The 23,613-nt window shown below is 44.6% G+C and overlaps 1 protein-coding gene across 4 annotated transcripts in view; it reads right to left on the reverse strand.

The window, feature by feature from the left end:
- The window catches only part of CUNH2orf76 (chromosome unknown C2orf76 homolog), a 59,643-nt gene that overhangs the window by 12,586 nt on the left and 23,444 nt on the right, over positions 1–23,613 (reverse strand). For 3 of the 4 annotated variants that reach the window (XM_040737912.1, XM_040737913.1, XM_005070300.4), the window contains exons 2-5: positions 19,902–20,046; positions 10,022–10,072; positions 6,871–6,908; positions 336–417 (exon numbers count right to left, since the gene is read on the reverse strand). In XM_040737912.1, coding sequence (XP_040593846.1) covers positions 336–417; positions 6,871–6,908; positions 10,022–10,072; positions 19,902–20,034 — 304 coding nt within the window. In that variant the 5' untranslated portion in view covers positions 20,035–20,046. The remainder of the gene's footprint in view (positions 1–335; positions 418–6,870; positions 6,909–10,021; positions 10,073–19,901; positions 20,047–23,613) is intronic. The other variant, XM_040737914.1, reaches the window with a different exon arrangement.

The raw sequence follows: 23,613 nt of genomic DNA on the forward strand, positions 1-23,613 counted from the left end.
TCCTGAGTGACTATCAGAAGTTACGCTTCGTGTTGTACAAACAACATCTCATTTCATTATTCTACATTAGTTCCACTAGGTCCAATTCTCTCCAATGGTGCTGATGACAGTTGCCAGTTACTGTACTAATAGTCTGTCAGTCATTTGAAATGACCCTCACCAGATTTCTGAATAAACTGGAAAAGTGTTTGCATTCTGCACATATGCAGAGCAAATTCCAGTGCCCTCGGTCAAATGATCGGAATGCAGAGCGGTCTCAGCACAGGGGCTTTGCTTTGGGAGATTTTCCAGATACTGTCATCCAGTGCTCCTCCATCCACCCCAGCCCTTCTCACCTATTCCTGATTCCTTCAGCGTTCTGTCTTCCTTCAGCAGGAGTGTGTCGTCATCCTCCAAACCCAACACAAGCTCATTTGTCTAGAAGGAAAGAATCCCCACTTGGTCAGTACGCTTGGTCAAGATGTCCTGGGGACCTGAGAGTGGTACTTGGAGGGGATGGGGAAACAGCTGAATCAGGAAAGTGTTCACCCTGCAAGTACAAGGACCTGCATTTGGAACCCCATGCTATGCAATTCCAGTGCTGGGGAGGTGGAGACAGGAAGGATCCCTGACACTCACTGGCTGGTCAGCCTAATCAAACAGCAAGTCCCAGACCCAATGAGAGACCCGTCTCAAAAAGTAATGTGGATGGGGCTGAAGAGATGGCTCAGAGGTTAGAGCTCGCTGCTCTACCATGAAGATTGGAGTTTAGATCCATGTCAGACAGCTCACAACAGCAGTAACTCTAGCTCCAAAGGACCCAAGACTCTTTTCTAGACCTACAGGCATCCTCACACACTCACATGGCCACACACAAATAACAAACAAAGAAAGAAAAATTTTATTTATTTATTTTGGTTTTTCGAGACAGGGTTTCTCTGTATTGTTTTGGAGGCTGTCCTGGAACTCACTCTGTAGATCATGCTGGCCTCGAACTCACAGAGATCTGCCTGCCTCTGCCTCTCGAGTGCTGGGATTAAAGGTGTGCGCCACCACCGTCCGGCATAAAGAAATATTTTAAAAAGTAAAGTGAACAACAATAGAGGGAGATACCTAACACCAACTTCTGGCTTCTATACACATGCATCCAGCATGTACCTGTGTACACACTCATGAACACACACACACACACACACACACACAGAGTTGTTACATGGAGCCTCAGCAATAATCTAAGTCATGTTAAATTCTACTAAGGAGATAACAGAAAAGATGCAGAATGTAGACCTACTAAGTGCCAATACTTTAAGCTACACTGTAGACAGTGCTACAAACAGGCTTTGGAATTTAACCAGGGTTCCAAGGCAGGTTCTCTTGGTGCCCAGCTTTGTGAACTCAACCCTATAAACTTCTACAAGCTTTAGTTACCTTGCAGCCACAGAAGGGGAAGTGAGCGCAGCATCCTCTTTCCCCAGTACTGATTAAGGAGGAGGCGCCACATCCAACTGGACCCTCACTCAGTGCTGCTGTCTGCTGTCACCATGTTGCATCATCAATGCAAGAACCAGGGAGGAAAGCAAAAATGCAGGCCCAGGGATGGAACTGAAGGCACACTCTTGACAATGTGACTTCTGAGAGAAGCAACTGGGCCTTAGTGGTCCCAAGAGCACATATCCAAGCAGACAAGGATTTCAGTCTTATTAACTGTCATATTTCCACCTGATTTGGAGTGGTGGTGGATGTTTGTTCTCCAGTGATATTTGTAAGTCTAGCTGGGTGTCTTGGGAGACAATTTGGGAGTTGCTCTGTCCCCCCTGAATAACACCTGGAAGTTACTGTGGATTGGGCACATAGTACCACCTGCCAATGAGAATTGACTGTTTAGTAGTATATTCTAGTTCCATGCACGTGTGTGCATGTGAGTGCATGGGTACGTGTGTAATAGAGGCCAGGAGTCAACAATTTTGGGTGACTTGCTCCATCTCTACTCCACTGTATTCTTTTGTGACAGCGTCTTTGTTGGTTTGAAAGACAATGGCCCCCAAAGGGAGTGTGACTACTATGAGGTGTGGCTTTGTTGGAGTGGGTGTGACCTTGTTGGAGGAAGTGTGTCACTATGGAGGAGGGCTTTGAAGTTCTCATATATGCTCAAGCCACACCCAGTGTTTCAGTTCACTGCCTGTTGCCTGTAAGATACTGAACTCTCGGCTACCTCCCCAGCACCATGTCTGCCTGCATGCTGCCATGTTCCACCATGAGGAGAATGGGCTGAACCTCTGAACCATAAGCAAACCACCGCAATTAAATGCTTTCTTTTGTAAGAGTTGCTGTGGCCATGGTATCTCTTCACAGCAGTAGAAGCCCTAAGATAGGGTCTTTCACTGAACCTAGAACTCACTGATTAGCTGGCAAGAACTCTGAGGAGCTGCCTGTCCTGCCTCCCCAGTGCTGACTTCAGCGCTTGCAGTCACGCCTGGATTTTCCTGCAAATACTTTACTGATGGAACTATTCCTCATTCCAGTCTACTTCTAGAATATATCTGAGACAGACTCAACAGAAAGATCTCTCCACGGCCAAACAGAAGCCCCATAAGTCAGAGGCCATGTTCCATAAATCATGAATTTCACTAAGTACAGAGGGCCTTGAACTCCAGAGTATATTCACCAAAAAAAGAAAGAAAGAAAAAGGAAAAAAAAATTCAGTGCTTAATTAAAAAGTTCTTTTAGAGCACAGAATCTAAATACAAAATTCTCCAAGAACACAGAGAATGAAAACTGCAAAGTCGCCTACCCCCATGCCCCAGCTACTGAGCTGTCCTCTGCAGAAACTGTACCTGGCCATGTGCGCTGCCTAACATGTGTCTTACATGTGTCCACATGTGTCTTACATGTGGAAATGTGCCTGCAAACTTTGCTGTGCAAACACAAATGCACCATGTTCTATCTTCTAAAGTATTTTTTCTTTTTCTCTTAAAAATATGTCTGTATGGCAGGAGAGATTGCTCACTAAGTAAGAGTATTTTCTGTGCAAGCATGAGTTCAAATCCCCAGTACCCTCAAAAAGCTGGGGGTGCCTGTGACTTCAGTACTTTCTTGAGTGTAGACAGGAGTAGCTGCCAGTCTAATTCTAGGCTCTGTGAGAGATCCTGTCTCAAGGGTGTGTGGTAGAGAGTGACAGAGCAGGACACCCAACACCCTCCGCTGGCCACTGCACATACACACAAGGCAGGGTGCTGAGTCCAGCATTGGGGGCTGCCTCTGCTTCTTATTGTAAATGCCATGCTTTCTCCTCCACGGTGGACTACAGGATATAAAATGGTAAGTAAATTACTCTTTCTTTTCAGTCACTTTTGTGAGGTATTCTGCCCCAGAAGAGAGAAAAGTAACTAATAAAACGTAAAGCAAAACAAAACCACACCTTGTCTTCCCCCACTGTTTAGAAATCAGTGAAAACACTCCATGGATGAAGCCTGTGGTCAGACTGTGGTAGAACGTTCTGGTAGCCATAAAAGGAGCAGATCCCACATGTAGCCTCAGGCGTGTGAGAGCCCAGTATCTTGAGACACTGTCAAATTTTCATATGCAATAAATGTCACTATGTCCCTAACCTGAAACCAACTGACACTCTTAGCCACTTGCCCTGTGTCATCTGTCACACACATCTATCTGAAAGCTTGAGTTTACAACTGCGCCAATGACTTGAAACAAGAATAAAATGAAACCAATTCATCAATGAATACCTCACTCAAAACGTGTTAGGGAGAGCCAGTGAGATGGCCCAGAGGGGAAGACACCCGAGGGCAAGCCTTAAAACCTTGATCCTTTAACCCACAGGGCAGAAGGGGAGAACAGAAGCCTGAAAGTTGCCCTCTGACCTTCCCCAGGCACATGCCCAGATATGCACATAACAGATAAGTAAATAAAAATGAAATAAGGATTTTAAAAATCATAAAAATTCTCCTGACGCAGGCATTTCACTAGGTGCTAGAGATATGAAGAGGCATGAATAACGAGATATAGTCCCTCAGGACTGGGACGTGGTACAGCCAGCAAAGTGTTTGCCACAAAAGTGAGGACCTGAGTTCAAAAGCTGGGCATGGTGCAATCCCAGTGTTGGCACTGTGGAGAAAGAATGATCCTGGGGATAGGCAAGCCAATGTAGCCAAATCATGAGCCCCAGGTTCAGTGAGAGATCCCATCTAAAAGATAAGGTGGGGGCTGGAGAAACGGCTCAGAGGCTAAGAGCAATGGCTACTCTTCCAAAGGTCCTGAGTTCAATTTCCAGAAACCACATGGTGGCTCACAACCATCTATGATGAGATCTGGTATCCTCTTCTGTCCTGCAGGCAAACACGTAGGCAGAACACTATATACATAATAACTAAATAAAAGCTTTTAAAAAAAAAAGGTAAGGTGGAAGCCAGGCATGCTGGCATATGCCTTAAATCCCAGCATTCTCAAGGCACAGGCAGATCTCAGTGAGTTTGAAGCCAGCCTGGTCTACGTAGTGAGTTCTAGGCCATGCAGACCTACATAGTGAGACCCTGTCTCAAAAAAATAAACAGTGGGGAGCAAACGAGGAAGATATTCAATGTTGACTTTTGGTCTTCACATGCATGTGCTCACCTGTCTCCATACACACATGCGCAGATGCACAGTACACACCAACATACACATACCCACACAAAGGTGCATCCCTTTTCCTTGAGCAGTTAACGTAAGAATGAGCTGACATTTTTAATGACGGGGCTCAAGAGAAAAGATGTTCCCATCCTGTGTGAGAAGCGCACCTTTGGTGGCAACTTCACCAAAACCTTACATGAATATTCAAGAACATATGAATGAAAGCACAAAACACAAACACCCAGCTCTCTTCAGGTAAGAGACACCCTGGAAGGGTGGACTGCGCCTCTGTGACAGCACCCACCATGGTTCTTGTGGCCTGCACCCATACACAGGGTACCAGTGTTTGCTTCCCGACCTTTCTTTCTGGTACAGAATTAGGAAGAGATTAGGCTGCCACAAGACAAGCAGGTTCTTTACACAAGCTGGGTTTATACATATTTTGTATAAATTTGTGGTGGTCATATTTTTACACAGACATCCCCTCCCCCCACTCCATTTTTTGTTTGTTTGTTTTTTTTTTGTTGTTTTGTTTTTTGAGACCAGATCTCTCTATGTAATCCAAACTGATTTAGAATTCGCTGGTGTTGAGGGATAATCTTTGTGTACACTGTAAAGATGTGTCTTTGCCTAAGGTGCCTTCTGATTGGTTTAATAAAGAGCTGAATGGAGATAGCTAGGCAGGAGAGAATAGGCGGGACTTCCAGGGAGAGAGAGGAACTCGTGATTAATTTAGGTGCATAAGAAATGCCAGTGAGACACAGAGAGTCAGACATACAGAATGGAAGAGAGGTAAGCAGCCATGTGGCAGATTAATAGAAACAGGGTAATTTAAGTTGCAAGAGCTGGTTGGGAACAGGCCTAAGCTAAAGGTCAAGCTTTCATAATTAATAATAAGTCTCCATGTCATTACTGGGGAGCTGGCAGTCCCAAAACAAGTCTAACAAGAAAACTTGCTACAGGCTGGCCTTGAACTCACTGAGATTCCCCTGCTTCTGCCTCCCAAGTGCTGGGATTAAAGGCATGTGCCACTATGCCCGACTATTTTACACTTTATTTTAAAAATCTACTAGTAACAAGTACACATAACTTAGCTTTTTAAATCTTTAAATTTCATGTTATTCGTTAATTGTGTGTATGATGTATGGGTGTGTACATCCCATAACAGAGATCAAAGGACAACTGTCACATGTAGGTCCCAGGGATTGAATTCCAGTTGTCAGGCTTGGCAACAGGTGCCTTATCCATGGAACAATCCCACTGGCCCTGACTTGGCTTTTATATGCATGTAGGGTACATGCACGCATACATGTTTGTAAATGTGCATGTAAATGCCAGATGCCCATACCAGCTACTTTCTTCAATTGCTCTATGCTATTTTTATTGTTGTTCTTTCTTTCTTTTTTAAAGTCATTACTTTGAGACATCATGGAGAATCCTTGGGTGCATATAAAAAAGACAGACCTAGTTGGCGGGCGAAGACAATCTAATCAGAAAACACCCATGCCAGAAGCTACAGTTGGAGCTGAAGTTGGGGAGTATGGCCTGCAACAGTGTGAGAGAAATGGAGATGTGGAGTTCCTGTTCTCACCTTTACCCACTTCTTAGCGGAATCCACAAGCCTTCTCTAGAGCTGCCATGTCCTCATGGACCTCACAAGAGTCTCCTTCCACCACGCCCTCGCTCACACACTGGTGACCAGAGCACACTCAGCATCCATAATGTCAAGCCTGCAATCCAGGCCAGTTGGGCCTCAGCAATATACGTGGTGCTGCTCAGCACGTACATAGATCACTGTACCTAGGCCAGGTTTCCATCAGCTACCACGGTGGCAGCTTGGTAACTAAAGCCAGCCTTCAAGACAGCAGGTGACAGACCACACACTGTTTCCTCACCTTTGTCTCAGACACAGTGTCTTTCTGAACCTGGAATTCACCAGTTCAGCTAGGCTGACCTGGCTCAAGGAAGCCTCCTGTCTCCACCTTCCCAGTGCTGAAATCACACGTATGCACCACTGCACCTCACTTTCCCCTGGGAGCTGGGGGCCCAAACTCAAGTCCCAACGCCTGTAAGGTAAATGCTACTGACTGAGCCCAGCCCCTACTTTTTTCCTTGAATGGGGAAGGAAGGCTGTAGAAAGCAATCCCCCCACAAATAATTCCTAAAATAGGAGAGATTTTAGACACACATGCCTGTTTGCTTACTCCAATTCCAGCAACACTGTGCATCGGAAACCCCACCCACCAGATACCCCACCCACAGACACACCTTTGCTTTGTGAGCTTGATGAAGAATCTTTAGTGTATCTGAAAGAAAAACAAAACAAGTTCTTTGTTCACAGATTCATCTAAAACCTCTGTTGTGATTATTAAATGAAGAAACTGGAAAAACTGAAATTCTTTCTTTATAAGCATACCTATTTAAAACCTGTCCTACTATAAAAGGAAATGCACTTTAGCAAATTATTCAAGGTATAGGAGGCCAGAGGTGAGCTCAGTGGTGGACTGCTCGCCTGGATATGGGGGTCCTGGCAGGAGGAAGGAGAGGAGGGAAAGGAAGAGAGAGGAACAGAGAGGGAGGAAGGTACACAAAGATACTTTAAATTGATAGGGGCACAACCATTTCACATTGAGTGACACAAAATTGTCATCGACAAAGTTCATAACCAGGAACCACTGAATTACCAAAAGCAGATCACAGAAAACTTTGCAACATTTTAAGTAAGTGTTACTTTTGTACTGGGCTTCATGAGGCCTGTGGGTCAGGCCTGACCATGTGGATTCAAAGCTTAGGCCTTTGGCATGTAACAGTGGGGTGGCGGAACTGGAAGCCTAAGCAGCAAACACACAACTCCATTTTATCTTCTGGAGCCACTAAAAGCTAAGAGTGAACTTTAAAAATATCCAGATGCAAATCGTAAATTAAGACTTAAGTGACAGTTAGGCACAGTAGTATACATCCTTAATCCCTACATTCAGGAGACAGAGGCAGGCAGATCTCTATGAGTTCCAGGCCAGCTTGATCTACAAAGCAACTTCTGGCCAAGGCTGCATGGTGAGACCCCGTCTTAAAAAAAAAAAAAAAAAAAGACACAAATGAAGAAAAGTAGCTTAAAAAATCCCTAATCCCTTGGGGCAGTTACAAGGCCTGCAGGTCAAATAATTGGACTGAAAAAGTGCATTCCTAGGGGGCCATCCACCCTACTATTTATTTATTTATTATGTATTTACTTACTTATGTACTTACTCATTTATTTTTGAGAAAGACTTTCTCACTGGCTAGAGCTCATTAGTTACATTAGGCTGGCCTGACCAGCAAGCCCCACGAACACACCTGTCTCTACCTCCCCAGCTCTGGGACTACAAACATGTGCCACTGTGCCCAGCATGTTTTAAGGGCTTGGAGGACTGAACTTGTCCAGCAAGCACTTTACCAAATGAGCCACTGACATCTCCCCAGCTATGTTTTCATTGTTCTAAAACTTACCTTTTAAAAGACCTGACCTTACACACATTTGCCTACACACACATACACAAACAAAATATGCAAAAGGAAAACTATATGTAATTTGCAGGTGGATTCAAACTTAAGATTTTGAGGTACTATTTGAGGCATTCTCCTTCAAAAACTGTGAAAGCCACAACTGAGAAGTTTCATATTTACCTCAATCATGCTTTTTATCCCTTTCTCTGCTTCAATATTGAGTATGTAAATGCTTGAGGTCTCATAAATCAAAGTACTTTCCACTCAGTGCCTCTGCCTCCTGCCTGACCGCCTCTGCAACCTCAATTAGATGCTGGGTATTAAAATGCAGGCACACGCAGACTGTGATTTCAAAAGATTGTAGGTCATTGGTTGTCCTATCAGATGAGAATGGAATGAAAAGCCACTCTGGAAAATGACTTAAGGTAATAAAAAATTTACACTTTCAAATGTCTGTGCTAATTAGCAGAAATATTTATTAGATGCACTGTAACTTTCAAGTAGGCTTTTCTCAGTGCCCCTCGGAAGATGAGGGACTAGGTGGTCTTTATAACATATAACGACACATAGCCTCTGGCTTTATTACTGTATTTTTACTTTTTATTGCATTTTATTTATTTTGTATTTATGTATGTGCATGCATGTGTGCCAAAGCAGAGGATAACTTGTGAATTTTAGTTCTCTCTCTCTCCATTATTTGTTTGAATCCACCTGAAAATTACATATAGTTTCCCTTTTTGCATATTTTGTGGATTGGTAGCAGATGCCTTTACCTGCTGAGCCATCACACCAGCCCTTATCTATCTATCTATCTATCTATCTATCTATCTATCTATCTATCTACCTGTCTGTCTGTCTATCTATCTACCTATCATCTATCTATCTATCTATCTATCTATCTATCTATCTATCTATCTGTCTATCTTCTATCTATCTGTGAGGCAGGTGTCATGTATCCCCGCTCGCCTTTATAGCTGGCTTTATACCTAAGGATGATTTTGCACTTCGGATGCTCCTGTCTCCACCTCCCAGGGTGCTATGGGACTACTTACTTTATGCAGTAGTAGGCATCTCACCGAGAACTCTATGCATACAAGGTAAACATTCAAACAACTAAACCCCACCCTCACTAATCGCAGCACATAAAGTGAGAATGTTCAAGTTATTGGCATTTAAAATGCTAAACCACTTCTTCTGAGACAGGGTCAGATGTATCCCAGGTTGGCCTTAAGCTCCATTTGTAGCTGAGAATGATCTTCAACTTCAGATTCTCCTGTCTCACCTCCTGACTGCTGGATTACAAGCGTGCACCAGCACACTGGCACCAACACTCACGGTTTTCTTCATGTCTGGGATGAAACCCCAGGGATTCCTGCAATTGTGCAATCTCCTGAAGGAGCCACATCCACAACCCTAAATTAATTCTCTTCATTCTTAGGCCCCTTCCATTTTTTTCTTCTCTGATTATCTGGCAAAGAAACCTCATTTATAAACAGTTTTGCCAAGCATGCTATTCCTCACAAGCATACTACTTCTCTACAAAATGACAACTGACATTCATACATACTAAGAGTCCTACATTCCTTACCAAACTTCCAGACTCTGTGTGTGTATATGCCAAAGACCCTCAAAAGCATCTCTTATTCATATGCTAAGCAACATCAATTATATAAAAATAATGGCTCATACATGCATAATAGATCATGAGTGCATGTAGATACCCTTGTATTATATATATATATGCATATGTTGTGTGTGTGCTGGGAACAAACTGGGGTCTTGACCATGATAAACACACATTCTTCACTAAGCTATGCCTCCTGCCCTTCAAAGGTGACTTTATAGTAAATTAATATTTGAACACAACATTTGGACTCACACCAACAAAAATAAAACAAAATTATGTATCTTTTAAAACAGAAGAAAAATTAGTTACCATATTTGTAATTTCTGAGTGGCGGTGGCAAGCTGCTTCTCAAAGGGACATCTGCAAGAGAGAATGATGATTTCTCATTACAAAATATTCAAACAGGATGCCGAGTCTTTCATTACTGCTCTCTAAGACCCACAGGCCAGATTCTTTCCCCCTTTTCCTTTCCTTAAGCAGGGCCTCAAGTAGCTCAGGCTGTCCTTGAACTCCATATGTAGCCAATTATGACCTTGAACTTCTGATACTCCTGAGTGCTGGGATTACAGGTGCTTTAGCATGCCTGGTTTACATGGTACTAGTATGGAACTCGGGGCTTTGTGCATGCCAGGCAGGCACACTCCCAGCTGAACCACATCTCCAATTACAGACTAAGTTAATTTTCAAAATGGGACAAAATGAAGCTAACGCAGCATCAAAGTCCAGGGCCATCTACTGTAACGAAACCATCACTGTTATACTGTAACAAATCATCACTGCCATGTGATGCTGAGCTAGTAGCCGCTGAACTGAGAATTCATGAAACTATTGAAAGAATGATGATTACTGGGAATGGTGAGAAGGCTCCGGCAGAAAAAGAAGCCGCTTTGTAATCATGAGGGTCTGGATTTGGAGCCCAGAACCCACAAAAAAAGTCAGAGAATGGTGGTATACTTTAGCAACCCTAGTCCTGGGGGAGGGAGAGGTCCAGAAGGACCCCTGGAGACCAGCAGCCATCCTAGCCCAATAAATGAGCTTCAGCTTTAGTGACAGACCTTTCTCAAAAAATGAAGGTGGAGAATGATCAAGGAAAGGCATTAGACATTGACCTCAGGCCTCCATAAAATGTGTGCTCACCTAAGTGTGCACTTGAACACACTTGTGCAAACATGAGGCCCTGGGTTTCCAATCCAGCACCGCATGAACTGGGAATGGTGACATATCTATAATCCTAGTACTTGTTGAAGTTGAGGCAGGGGGATTAGAAGTTCAAGGTCATCTTTGGCTACACAGAAAATTTTGAGTCTATCCTGAGCTACATGAGATCCTGTGTCATAAAAATAAATCAACATTATTTTTCTTAAGATTTCTTTTTATTAATGTTAGTTATGTGTGGGGGCAGGAGCCTGCAGAGGCAGGGGGTGGGGGTTGGATCCCCTGGAGCTGGAGTTTTAGGCAGTTATAAGCTGTCCAACATAGATACTAGGAGCAAACTTGTGTCCTTTGGAAGAACAAGAAGAGAGCTTAGCCTGTGAGCTGTCTCTTCAGCAGTTTTAAAAAACAAATAGTAAAAAATTAGCTGGGCAGTGGTAGCACACATGCCTTTAATCCCAGTACTTACTAGGGAGGCAGAGGCAGGTGGATCTCTGTGAGTTCAAGGCCAGCATGGTCTACAAACCAAGTTCCAGAACAACCGCCAAAGATAAACAAAACATACAAACAAACAAAAACAAAACAACAAGAAAAAATCATATAGTATACAGGCTGGAAGGAACGGAGATGGGGAAAGGGTGGGAAGAGAAGAGAAGGAAAGGGAATCCATGAAATGTTTTGCCACTGGTGGCAAATCAGGTGGTGTGCCTTGAGCCAGACAATGGGCTCCCTGAAAGGGACCAGGTGAAGAACAGGCTCTGATGCTACTGTCATGTAGAGATGACAGGAGGGGGGGACATGACCAACACACGTTTTGTGGCATGTCAGCTCCACCGACAGCCCCATGGGCACTAGCTCCTTGGATGTTGCTATAGCCACACTGGTTTACCTAAAATGTCTCCATTCTCTGCTAATTCATAAATCCCTGAAGATTAAGACACTATGGGCTGTCTTTTCAAATCCTGGGCAGAGACCATAACTTGCTTTTCTTACTGTGTAGTTACTATCTAAAAATCGTCCCTGGCAAGTGGCAGGCACTCATAAACCCTGAAGAAGGAAGAAACACTGTCTACCTTTCCCCTGGCAGTTGTGAGCATCAAGGCTCCAGGGAGGTAATTAGTGGCCGTGGGCTAGAACATCTTGTACCAAAAATTAAATACTTAACGCACATGCATATGCACACATGCACCCATGCCAGGAATAACAACTGAAAACCAAACACCAGGGCTACAACAATGCAAGCAAGTTAATATAGATATAACTTAGATATGAATAAGCTCATTATAAATACAAATGACACAGAAAGCCCACCCTCTGGAGTGAGGAATAACTCCCTGATCTTCAACTGCAGACTGTGCACAGAAGTAGCTTCCAAAGAAGGGCCCCGGGGGCTGGGCCTGGGCTCAGGTGCTGGAGAGCTTGCCTGACAGGAGTGAAGCTCTTGGTTTGATGTCTAGTGCAGCCCAGATCAAGAGAAGTGATCTCCGCCTGTAATTCAAAAACTCAGGAGGGAGAGGCAGGAGGATGAGACATTGAAGGTCGTTCTCAGTTACACAGCCAATTTGAGAACAGACCCTGTCTCAAGAAGAAACCAAAAGTAGAGCCTGAAAAGAGGGGGAAGGGACAATTTCACAGTGACATGTCCCACTGCGGGGTCCCCGCCTGCAAGCACAGAGCACGTGGAAAGCACGTGGCCTCAACAGGATGTGGGGAGGGTGCCTGGGTCTCCAGGATCTTCCTTCCACGAAGTTAAGCTGAAGCCCCACAACCATGTGGAGACTTCCCAGCAAACTCGAGCCAAAGGGAATCCTCCCATAAACCAATCAGTCCTCGGGGCTGCAAAGTCTCAGTCACAACCAAGAGGAGCTAAGGACACCAGGCAGCCATGGACCCGGTAAGAGGCCACACCATCCAGATGACCTGAGTTTGGCCCCCAGAATCCCTGTACAGGCGAAAGAAGAGAAATGACTCCACATAAGCAAGTGCACAGACACGTCATACCACTCTGTACGCAACAATAATAAAATAAAATTAGAAACCAAAACCATCATAATGAAGTGTAAAGTGGGATCCTGACTGGAAACTTTGAGCAAGAAAAAAAAAGTTAGAATAAACTTTAGTCAATGGTGATGTGTTCATCAATTCATTAACTGTAACCAATGTAGTGTTCTATGTATGATGTTAAGAGAGGAAACTGGGGGTTGTAAATGCAAAGAAATACAGATAAAAAGGAAATGTTGGGGCTAGAGAGAGGGCTCAGTCAGTGAAGTTCCTGCCACATAAGCGTGATCACCCAAGCTCAATGACTGGCATCATGTAGAGAGGGGTGTGTATCTGTGCATGCGTGTGACCCAGCACTGGGGACGTGGGAGGACCCAGGGCAGCTGGCCTAGCCAGTGAGCTCCACACCAACCAAGGACAGCCCTATCTCAAACAAACAAACAAAAAGAGGGCAGGAAGCTGGAGAGATGGCTCAGTGGCTAAATGTGCACACTGCTCTTGTAGAGGTCCGGGAGTCCGTTCCCAGGACCCACATCAGGTGGCTCATAACTGCCTGTAACCCCAGTTGCAGGGGGTCCAACACTCTCCGTCCTCCACAGACAATTGCGCACACGTGGTGCATACAAACTCACATCAGGGCACGTGTGCACACGCGCGCGCGCGCACACACACACACACACACACACCAGCATGGACACGCACACACATGCACTGAAAGGAAAAAGAAAAGAAGACGATAAAGGAAAAAACTCTTAAAGAAGTGAGGCTGTAGTGTAGCCTCGGGAGAGCAGGCTGCTTCACAAGAACCCAAAAGCTGGACAAAGCCATCAATCACAGCTCATCACAGGAGTAGGATTTGAAGTCTTAGAAAATACTGAAAGGTTTCTAAATCAAAGAATACCTGGAATCTCCTCTCACCTACATGATTGGTGTCTGCGCTCTTCTGATTCTGCTTTGGGAAACTGGCCATTTGCATAAGGAATCATGGTATTTCTATAATCAAAACACATAACTAAGTGCTTAAGAGGCTGAGGCAGGAGGACCACCTGGTCAAGGGCAGCCCTGGCTATGAAGTGAGATCCTGCCATGGCCTGAATATACTGGAACACTTGGTTCCCCAGTCGGTGGTGCTGACTGGGGAGGTTATAGGACCTTCAGGTGTGGAGTCTCGTAGAGCAGACAGCAAGCACTAATCTGCTGAGCCATCTTGCTGGCCTAACTGGTTTTGAGTCAGGTCTTTCATTAGTCTGGAATTCATTAAGTAGGCTATGCTGGCTGGCTAGTGGGTCCTGGAATCCCCCTGCCTCTGTCCCCTGAATACTGAGATTACAAGTGTGTGCTCACCATGCTCAGCTTCTTTCCTGAGTGCTGGGGATTGAACTCAGGTCCTCGTCCTTGCACAGCAAGCCCCGTAGCAACTGAGCCACGGCTGCTACTTACTTTCTTTGTTCCCATACTTACTTTCAGCCCTGTACTTCTTGATTTCCTTGTTCCTCCTTTCTTTACTTTTAAAATGGGGATGCCACCAATTTCTGCTCTAAAGGGAGGCTAAACGGAAGAAATGAGACAATCTGGCTAAGATTCTTGGCCCAGTCCCTGATCTAGAAGTGAGTCTAGCCCTCACTATTACTATTCTAAATTCTTCAGTATCAAACTGTACGACCTCTGTTATGCATACAATTCACAAAATGCAAATTTGAGGCTTACCAACTTTTCGGAGTTCTCTAGGTCCTCAAATCAGATGTCAGGCTGGGACACACAGTCCACAAGCTCAAAAGAGTCCATACCGTAAAGGGTTTGGGTTTTTGTTGTTGTTTGTTTGTTTGTTTTTATACCGAGTCTCCTGTGTCACAAGCTAGCCTCAAACTCCCTAAGTAGCTGAGAATGACCTTGAACTCCTGATCCTCCCCCTCCTCCTCTGAGTGCTAGGATTACAGGTGTGTACCCTCATGTCCAGTTTGTGCGGTGTTTAGGATGGAACTGAGCATGCCACATCAGCACTCTATCAACTACGTAATGTCCCAGCCACGCCTGGTTTACTTTCACGGCTACACTTCCCCACACACTCAACAGAAACCGGCAGGAGGTATGTCCCTATGTGGTGGGTGAAAGGCCAAGCAGGCAGGTCTGAACACCTAGCTATAGAATAGTGACAGGCACCACTATTCTGTTGGGGACAGTGATAGCCAACAGTTACGGTGAATGAATCGTTCTGTGGTACCTGGGAGGCAAAGAACAGAGTAACCCAGAGAAACCACTACTTCCTGTGCCACCATAGCAACTTGAAAATCACATCTTATTCCCGAGGACTTCAAGAGGATCCTATTGTACCTGACCAAGAACATCACGCTCTTGCTGCACTGATGCCAAGAAACACTAGAGCCCTCCACACCTGTGAAGACTTGAACACATGGCAATGGCTCAGCAGCAGGCATAAGTACCTGAAACCAAGCTTGACAACCTGTGTTTAATCCCTGGTACCCGTAATGACTTCCTCCTACACACACACACACACACACACACACACACACACACACACACACACACACACACTGTGGTACATATATGTGTACACACAAACACAAGAAGGTGGCCTGTGTGGTGATACATTACTTATGATTTATTCAGAAAGCAAAGTCAGCCCCAAGCTACAGAGATTGGGCGGTGGTGGTACACACCTTTAATCCCACGACTCAGGAGAAAGGCAGATGGATCTCTGAGTCTAAGACCACCCTGGGCTACCGGAGAGTGAAATCAGAGCTCTCGCCTTTAACCCCAGGATTTGAGGGGTATAAAAAGTCGAGGCATTCAGCCTGAAAGTTAGTCTCTAGCCACACTGAGGAGAACATAGCAGTCTGAGTGAATCTGAGGAGCAGTGAAGTTGGGGGCAGTCTGAGGATCGCCCCTTTGATCTGAGCCTTGGTAGAGCTATGAGCTAGTGGCCAGCTGCTTTGCTTTTCTGATCTTCAGTTTGAAGCTTGACCCCCAATATCTGTCCTTGGGTCTTTTATTAATCATGCTACAGGCATGCACATGAACACATGCACATACAGAGAGAAAATAAATAAAATGTTAAAAATAATTTGAAAATAACTGTGGAAATCTGTTTGTAATTCAAACTTCAAATATGCTGAGGGATGACTTCCCAAAAGCGGGCCACTCTGTAATTGGCACTGGGGGTGACCAGAACATGCCACCCCAACATATGCCTACCTTACACAAGGATTGCTGGGAGCTAAGAGCCAGTGCCTAATGTTCTCTGCCCTCCCTGTTTGCATAAGACAAAGTCTACACACCCTTTCTCCTAGAGCAACCTTAGAAGGCTGTCGTGACCCTCAACAGCCTGCAGGGGGCATCAGAGTGTGCCACACGGCAAAGCTTCAGCAACCAGGCCTCTCTACTCCCTTGTCCACAAGATTCCACCCCTAAGAACCTCTTCCTCGTCTGGGCAATTCTCTGGGAATTTTCACTCCTAAGGAATCCCACACATATGGCGTGCACTTAGCTATAAACTCCTGCTGGTTTTTCTTTTGTTCACCTGCTATTTTCAAATGAGAACTTAAGAGGCTGGAGCTGGGGAGATGGCTCAGAGGGTAAAGCATTTGCCTGCCCTTGCCATGCAAGTGGGAAGACTTGACTGAGTCCCTAGAGTTCACAGAAAGCCTGGCATGGTAGCACACGTCTGTAAAACCAGAGCCACAGGCAAATGAGAGGCAGAGAGTGGTCAGAAGCAGATAACACAAAACATCCTGTTTCAAATGAGATGGAAGGTGAGGACTGACAGGGAGCTGTCCCCTGACCTCCATATGTGCTCTGTGACACATGAATGTATGTGTAGGTATGTGCATACACATAAGCACACATCACACTATCACAGATTTCTAAAAAGAACGTTAAGAGTGAAGAAAAGTTATTTTCTCCCCTATAACATTATCTTTTAGTATGAAATATCAGTATCCCCTAATAATAAAGAAAAGCAAACAGCTGAGTCTGGTGGCTCACGCCTTTAATCGCAGCACTTGGGAGGCAGAGACAGGCAGATTTCTGAGTTCAAGGCCAGCCTGGTCTACAGAGTGAGCTCTAGGACAGCCAAGGAAATGAAGAGCTGTCTTGAAAGCAAAAAAAGAATATGGCAACATAACTTTATATTCTAAGTGTAACTCAGAAGTTACTTCATGAAATGCCTTAAACAACCCCAGCAAAGGAAACCCGTCACCAAACCAAGCCCATTTATTCATCTCTCAAAAAGAGAGCAGGGAAACAGTGTACTCATGGATGGAGAGAAGGCTCAGCAGCTAAGAGTCCTTGATGCTCTTGCAGAAAACCAAGGTTCAGTTCCCAGAACCTGCAGAACAGCCTAACCAAGTTGAAAAAAAGGAGTAGGAAAAAAATCACAATGATTTTAGTAAGTTTTTTTTACAATTATTAGTGTGTATCTATGGTACTTCCTTGTCTGTGTGTGTACCACAGAGGCCAAAAGAGAGCCTCCGATCTCCTGGAACTGTAGTGATGAGAATCAAGCCCAGGCCTCTATAAGAACAGCAAGCACTCATAGCCACTGAGCCATTTATCCAGCTCCCTGAGTAACTTTATGATTTTCTGTTGGGTTCATTCCTTTGGGCCACAGGTTAGATACACCTGCTTAAAACCAGGAAAATATCTTACCCACTCCTATCTTGACACCTTTTTGGTTTAAAGAGAGAAGAGAGATTTGATGAGTTTAGTGCAAGCCATTACTTACCACCTCCCAAGTACACATTAAGTGACTGACATGTCTACAATCTGACCCAAAAGTTAGGGTAGCAGAGGGACAGACACAACACAAATGCAGAAGCACCCAGCTTTGTCACCTTGCTTTAGTTACCCAACAGACACCTACACAGACCCAAGGGAAAAGTGAGGGCTCTAAACAAAGCGGCTTTCAAGTCCCTGAAAAGTAACCCTGGCAACCTTCATTTTCATGACACACAGCCTGCATACACATGCGCACACACAGGCTGGGGAGATGACTTAGCGGTTAAAACACTTGTCACATAAATATGGCAACTAGAGTTCAGATCCCAAGAGCCCAGTGGGTGGATTTGAATAGGTATGGCCCCCATGGACTCATGGCTGAATGGTTGGCCATTAGGGAATGGCACTATTAGGAGGTGTGGCCTTGTTGGAGGAAGTGTGTCACTGTGGGGGTGGGCTTTAAGGTCTCATATGCTCAAGCTATGCCCAGTGTGAGAGACAGTTTACTTCCTGATGTCTGTGGATCAAAATATAGAACTCTCAGCAACCACTCCAGCACTATGTCTGCCTACATGCTGCCATGCTCCTCAATAATGGACTAGACCTCTGAAATGGTAAGCCAGCCCCAATTAAATGTTTTCCTATATAAAAGTTGCTGTGGTCATGGTGTCTCTTCACAGCAATAGAAACCCTAACTAAGACAGTGGGCATGTCATAATCCCAACCTCAGGAGGCAGATACCCCATGGTATCCACACTGAGCTGGCTAATAAAACCAGCCTTGTCAGGGAACTCTGGATTTGACTGAGAGGCTCTGTACCTCCAAGAATAAGGCGAGAGAGCAACAGATGATGATTCCTGACATCAGCCTTAGGTTTCCTCATGCATGCATGCATGTGTGTTCACGTGCGTGCACTCACACACTCACACACACACATGCGTGCAAAAGCAAAAATGGAAAAACGCAACAGTAAAAATATAAAGACATAGTTTTCAATTCATGGGACTAAATATCAATTTTACTTCACTTAAAAGAACAAAAGCACATGCCAGAGGCTGTATCAGACGACTCTGGAATGCTTCAGTAGTGAAGAGTAATAAGGCTGTCTCAGGGTGAGGACTGCATTTCCACCCTCTGCATGTTTAGAACAATAAACCAGAAGACTTCCATTTCCCAGCCTGTGAGATGGCTCGGCTGGTAAAAGCACCTGAAGCCAGAGTGAGCCAAGTCCCGAGTAAATGTGTATTGTGACATAAGCAAGGCCTGCCTGTTAAAACCAATTGGTCCATGGTAAATCGCAAAACCATTATCCATATGGGGCAGGCTCAAGAGGGATGGCCAAGCTTGGGCATTCCAATATGAGAGATTATGGATCAATGCATGCAAAGATTAGCAAGTGCGTTTTCCTCCTCCCAGAAGCTTATAGCCTAGGACTGCTTGCCTACAGAGACCTCCTAACAAGACTAGCCAACTCCCACCCCATCCCATGCTGGAATGAATAAACTCACTGAGGTTCCAGACAGCAGTGGTGTCAGAAAATCCCACCAAATCTTATTATCTGTGTGGCCATCCTCCCTTCACTCCCTTGCCATCTCCAGCCAGGGCTCTGGGACCCAAGTTATACGGGATGAGGCAGGCAGGCTAGAGAGTGAGCCCCAGGGATAATCTGTCCCTACTTCTCCAGTGGGATTATAGGTACACACCTCCATTCCTTTATTACGTAGTTCTGGAGGGTCAAACACTTGTCCTCCTCACACTTGTGTGGCAGGCATGTGACAGTCACCTCCCCTGCAAACACACATCCTCCTCACGCTTGTGGGGTAAGCACTTGACAGTCGTTACCTCTCATCTTGGACCTTGGTTTGAGTATAAACATGATGGTTACAATTCCTGGTGAGTATGTTTACACTATTCACTAAAAGCCTGTGGCAGTTAGTGACAGGGCCCAGGACACAAGCCAGCCTGGCTCCTGCTAACACCAGCTTCCAAACTACTGTGGGCTGGGGAACAGCTGCTTCAGTGCTTTTCTTGGTTGATTCTTTTAATTTAAGTATAAATATTGCTATGTAGTCCAGGCTAGCCTAAAAATCACTGTATGGCCTAGGCTGGCCTAAAACTTGCTAGGTAGCCCAAGCTAGCTCTGAAATCATGATTGTCTTGGCTGTCCTGAGTTCTGGGATCACAGGTGTGCAGCATTAGGCCCAGTCTAATTTTGTACTTTTCAGTTTATTATTAACATCATAGCCAGACTTTTTCATTGTCAAAATACAAATATGGAATAAAATAACTCTATTTATCATACCTTGCTTTAGAAATACTATAAATTCCTTCACAGTTTGGTCCAAATTAACTCTATGATACACTACAGGCTTGAAATTTCGATGCTCAAATGAACGGATGAGTCGAACTGTGATGGTTGCTTCCTCGGCCGCCATGTGGAGAGATACCTGTGTTAAGACACATGGATAAAGGGCATAAAGACATTGCTGCAAAAGAGTGAGCAATCTGAGTTGCTCAGATCCACAAAAGCTGGGCACATATGGCAGCCTTCCACAATCCCAGCGCTCGGGAGTCAGAGACAGCAGAGTCCTGGGGCAATCTGGCTGGCAAGACTAGCCACAACTGGCAGCTCTGCCTCAATAAATAAAGCAGATTCTGACTGAGAAAGACATTTATTGCCAACCCCGGGGCTCCTCCATATACATACACGTGCACCCAAACACACGTGCACACACTACACATACATACACACATTAAAATAAATAAAATTCAAATAAAAGTTATTTCTTATCCAGTAGCAGGGGGTTTAATAATGGGCAACATTCTATATCTTAAGCAAGATATTAAATACAGGGACAGTGTGTTATTTTTATGTCTTTCAATTTGCCTGAAATAAGTCCATAGCACACCAGTAAGTCACATAAACTTGGCTTTTAAAGTCTCTCTGAATAACTGAGCTCTTGTCCAATTGTTTTACTAAGTTTGGGAAAAAATGCAGCACATTAAGCATGAAAAGCCAGGGAGTTTGCTGTTTGAATGCATCAAATAATTTATAATTAAAATTAGCATATAGCTATAATGAAACAGCTTCTATATACCCTGAAATAGATTTTCCCCATAAAATAAAGTAAGGGTTCATCTAATCTGTCTCATGGCTAATAAGCCTAATAAATCTTTTGATAATTCCAATATTGGTTATTATAGCATTTCTCATTACCTCCTTCATAATTCTCCTCAGAAAAACATGATCCTAAAAGCTACCAAACAATAGTTCAACAAACATCTACAAAATAAAAAATTTCAACATACTGAGGCACTTCTATTATAGGCACAATTCATGGTTTCAGGGATCTTGTGATCAAATATTCTAAATTTCCTTTGCATGCTGGGGCACAGTCTCGGAGCCTGACATATCCTCTGCCAGCATTCTTCCATGGAGCTGTTCCCACCCAGCCCTGAATGTCCTGTTTGTGTTAGTACATGTGTGAAAGCACAGGTGCATGTATGTTGTATGACAGGTGGAGGTCAGAAGACAATGGCACGTGTTATTCCTTGGGTGCTGTGGTGGTTTGAATAGGAATAGCCTCCATAGGCTCACATATCTGAATGCTTGGTCTTTAGGAAGTGGCACCGTTAGGAGGTGTGGCCTTGTTGGAAGTGTGTCACTACCGGTGGGCTTCAGGGTTCCAAATGTTCGAGAGGCCCAGTGTCTCTCTTCCTGCTGCCTGAGGATCCCAACGTAGAACTCTCAAGCTGCTTCTCCAGAACCATGTCTGCCTGTGAGCCACCATACTTTGCACAGTGATGACAAAAGACTAAACCTCTGAACTGTAAGCCAACCCCAGTTAAATGCTTTTCTTTATAAGAGTAGCCACAGTTGTGGTCTCTTCACAGAAGATGATTCCGACTAAGACAGATACCTTCTACTTTTTTTGTATAGGGCAAACAAAACTTATGTCCCAAACTCATGTCCTCATGTTTTACTGACTGAGCCACCTCTCCAGCCCAGGTTTCCATTCTTATCACATTTATTTATCTATGTATTTATGGCGCATTTGGGTGTACTGTGCATGGAACATGTGGAGGTCAGAGGACACCTGGTGGGAGTCACTTCTCTCTCTCCACCAGGTAGATCAAACTCAGCTTTTGCAGCAAGCACCTTCACCCATTTAGCAGCCCCTTCAGCCCATGCTCTGGATCTTGACTGAGATCTTATTCATATTTATCTATACATGATAAACTGCATAAAATAAATGCATGCACACATAGACACGCCTAGACACACACTAGTGCATGTAAAACTAATGAAATCTAAACTGAAACTATGGATTGTGCCAACAGACACAGACTACAGACACAAAAACAGACTACATGCAAGCCAGGTACCACCACCAGGGGGGACACTGGGCGAGAGGTATAGGGACTCTTATCTGTACTATTTATGATTTAATATAAAATTACAACTATCTCAAAGTAACAAGTTTCTAAGAATTGTCATTCAGTGTGGCGGTTTGAAAGAAAATGGTCCATAGGGAGTAGCACTGCTAGGAGGTTGGCCTTGTAGAAGTAGGTGTGGCCTTGTTGGAGGAAGTGTGTTACTGTGAGAGTGGGCTATGAGGTTCTTTTGTTCAAGCTTCGATCAGTGTAATACTGAGACCACTTCCTGCTGCCTGTAAGTCAAGATGTAGGACACCCAGCTACCTCTCCAGTACCATGTCCACCTGTGTCCCACCATGATGATAATGGACTGCACCTCTGAAAATGTAAGTCACCCCAATTAAATGTTTTTCTTTTACAAGAGTTGCTGTGGTCACGGTGTCTTTTCACAGCAATAGAAACCCTAACTAAGACATTCAGAAAAGTCCGATGAAATTATGAATGGAGGGAATGCACTGGATAACAGAGTACTAAAACCATTAGGTAAGAGACTAGCAGAGACCTTAGAATGGAGACACCAAAGCGGCCATTGGCTGACAGCACCTAAATGTACCAGTCTTAGTGGGTACATCAAGCCCAGAGCTTCCAGCATAACTGCTGTGACACAGTGTGAAGCCAAGTTCACAGTGTGACACCAGAGGTACCAGCCAAGGTCAGAGGCTAAGAGAACCTACCGCAAGCATGGCCTGGTTTCTCCAGCAAACTCACAAGAAATAAAGAAGGCAGTCTAGGGTAAAATGTGGGTAAATTGCTTACTGTCCAAGTGTGAGAACTGAGTTCACCTCCTCAGAACACATAGAAAGATAGACTTGGTAGTGAGCATCTGTAATTCCAGTGTTTCTGTGAAGGGATGGAAAGCAGAGACATGAGAATTCCAGAAGCTTGCAAGCCAGCTGGCCTGTCATTCAGAGAGGGAACTCTGGATCAGTAACATGGTGGGAGGGGCTGGAGAGATGGCTCAGCAGCTAGGAGCACTTTCAATACTTCCAAAAGACCAGAGTTCCATTCCTAATACCTACATCAGATGGCTCACAAACACCTGTAACTCCAGCTTCATGGGATCCAGTACCCTCTTCTGTCCTACTTGGGCACCTGTACACATGTGGCATACACAGACACAGGCATATAAGTAAATACTTAAGAATAAATAAATTAATTTCCAAAATGTGGAAGGTGAGGACCAACCCCTGAAGTTGTCCTCTGCCGTCCACATGCATACCATGGCATGTATGCAACTTCATTCACACACACGACGACATACACACACATACACATATCATACACCCTGAGAGTGGCAGTCATGTTTCTGGACTGGTATGGTTAGCTGTAGGTTGGCCCCCAGTGTAGTGGTATGGAGGAGTGGTAGACCCTTCAAAAGGTGGGAACCTCATCTGGAGATGGGGCTCAGTGGTACAGCATATTCTCAGAATGAAGGGGGACCCTGGGTTCAATTCCCAGCATCACATGTTTATATTCCAGCTACATACTGAACCACAGCAATAAATCCAAACAGCATGCAGAGGTTGGGGCACCCAGTCACATGCCTGGAAGGAGTCTGAACCTGTCCGTACGGCACT

Source organism: Mesocricetus auratus, unplaced genomic scaffold, assembly GCF_017639785.1.
Source record: "Mesocricetus auratus isolate SY011 unplaced genomic scaffold, BCM_Maur_2.0 Super-Scaffold_100676, whole genome shotgun sequence".
Lineage (NCBI taxonomy): Eukaryota > Metazoa > Chordata > Mammalia > Rodentia > Cricetidae > Mesocricetus > Mesocricetus auratus.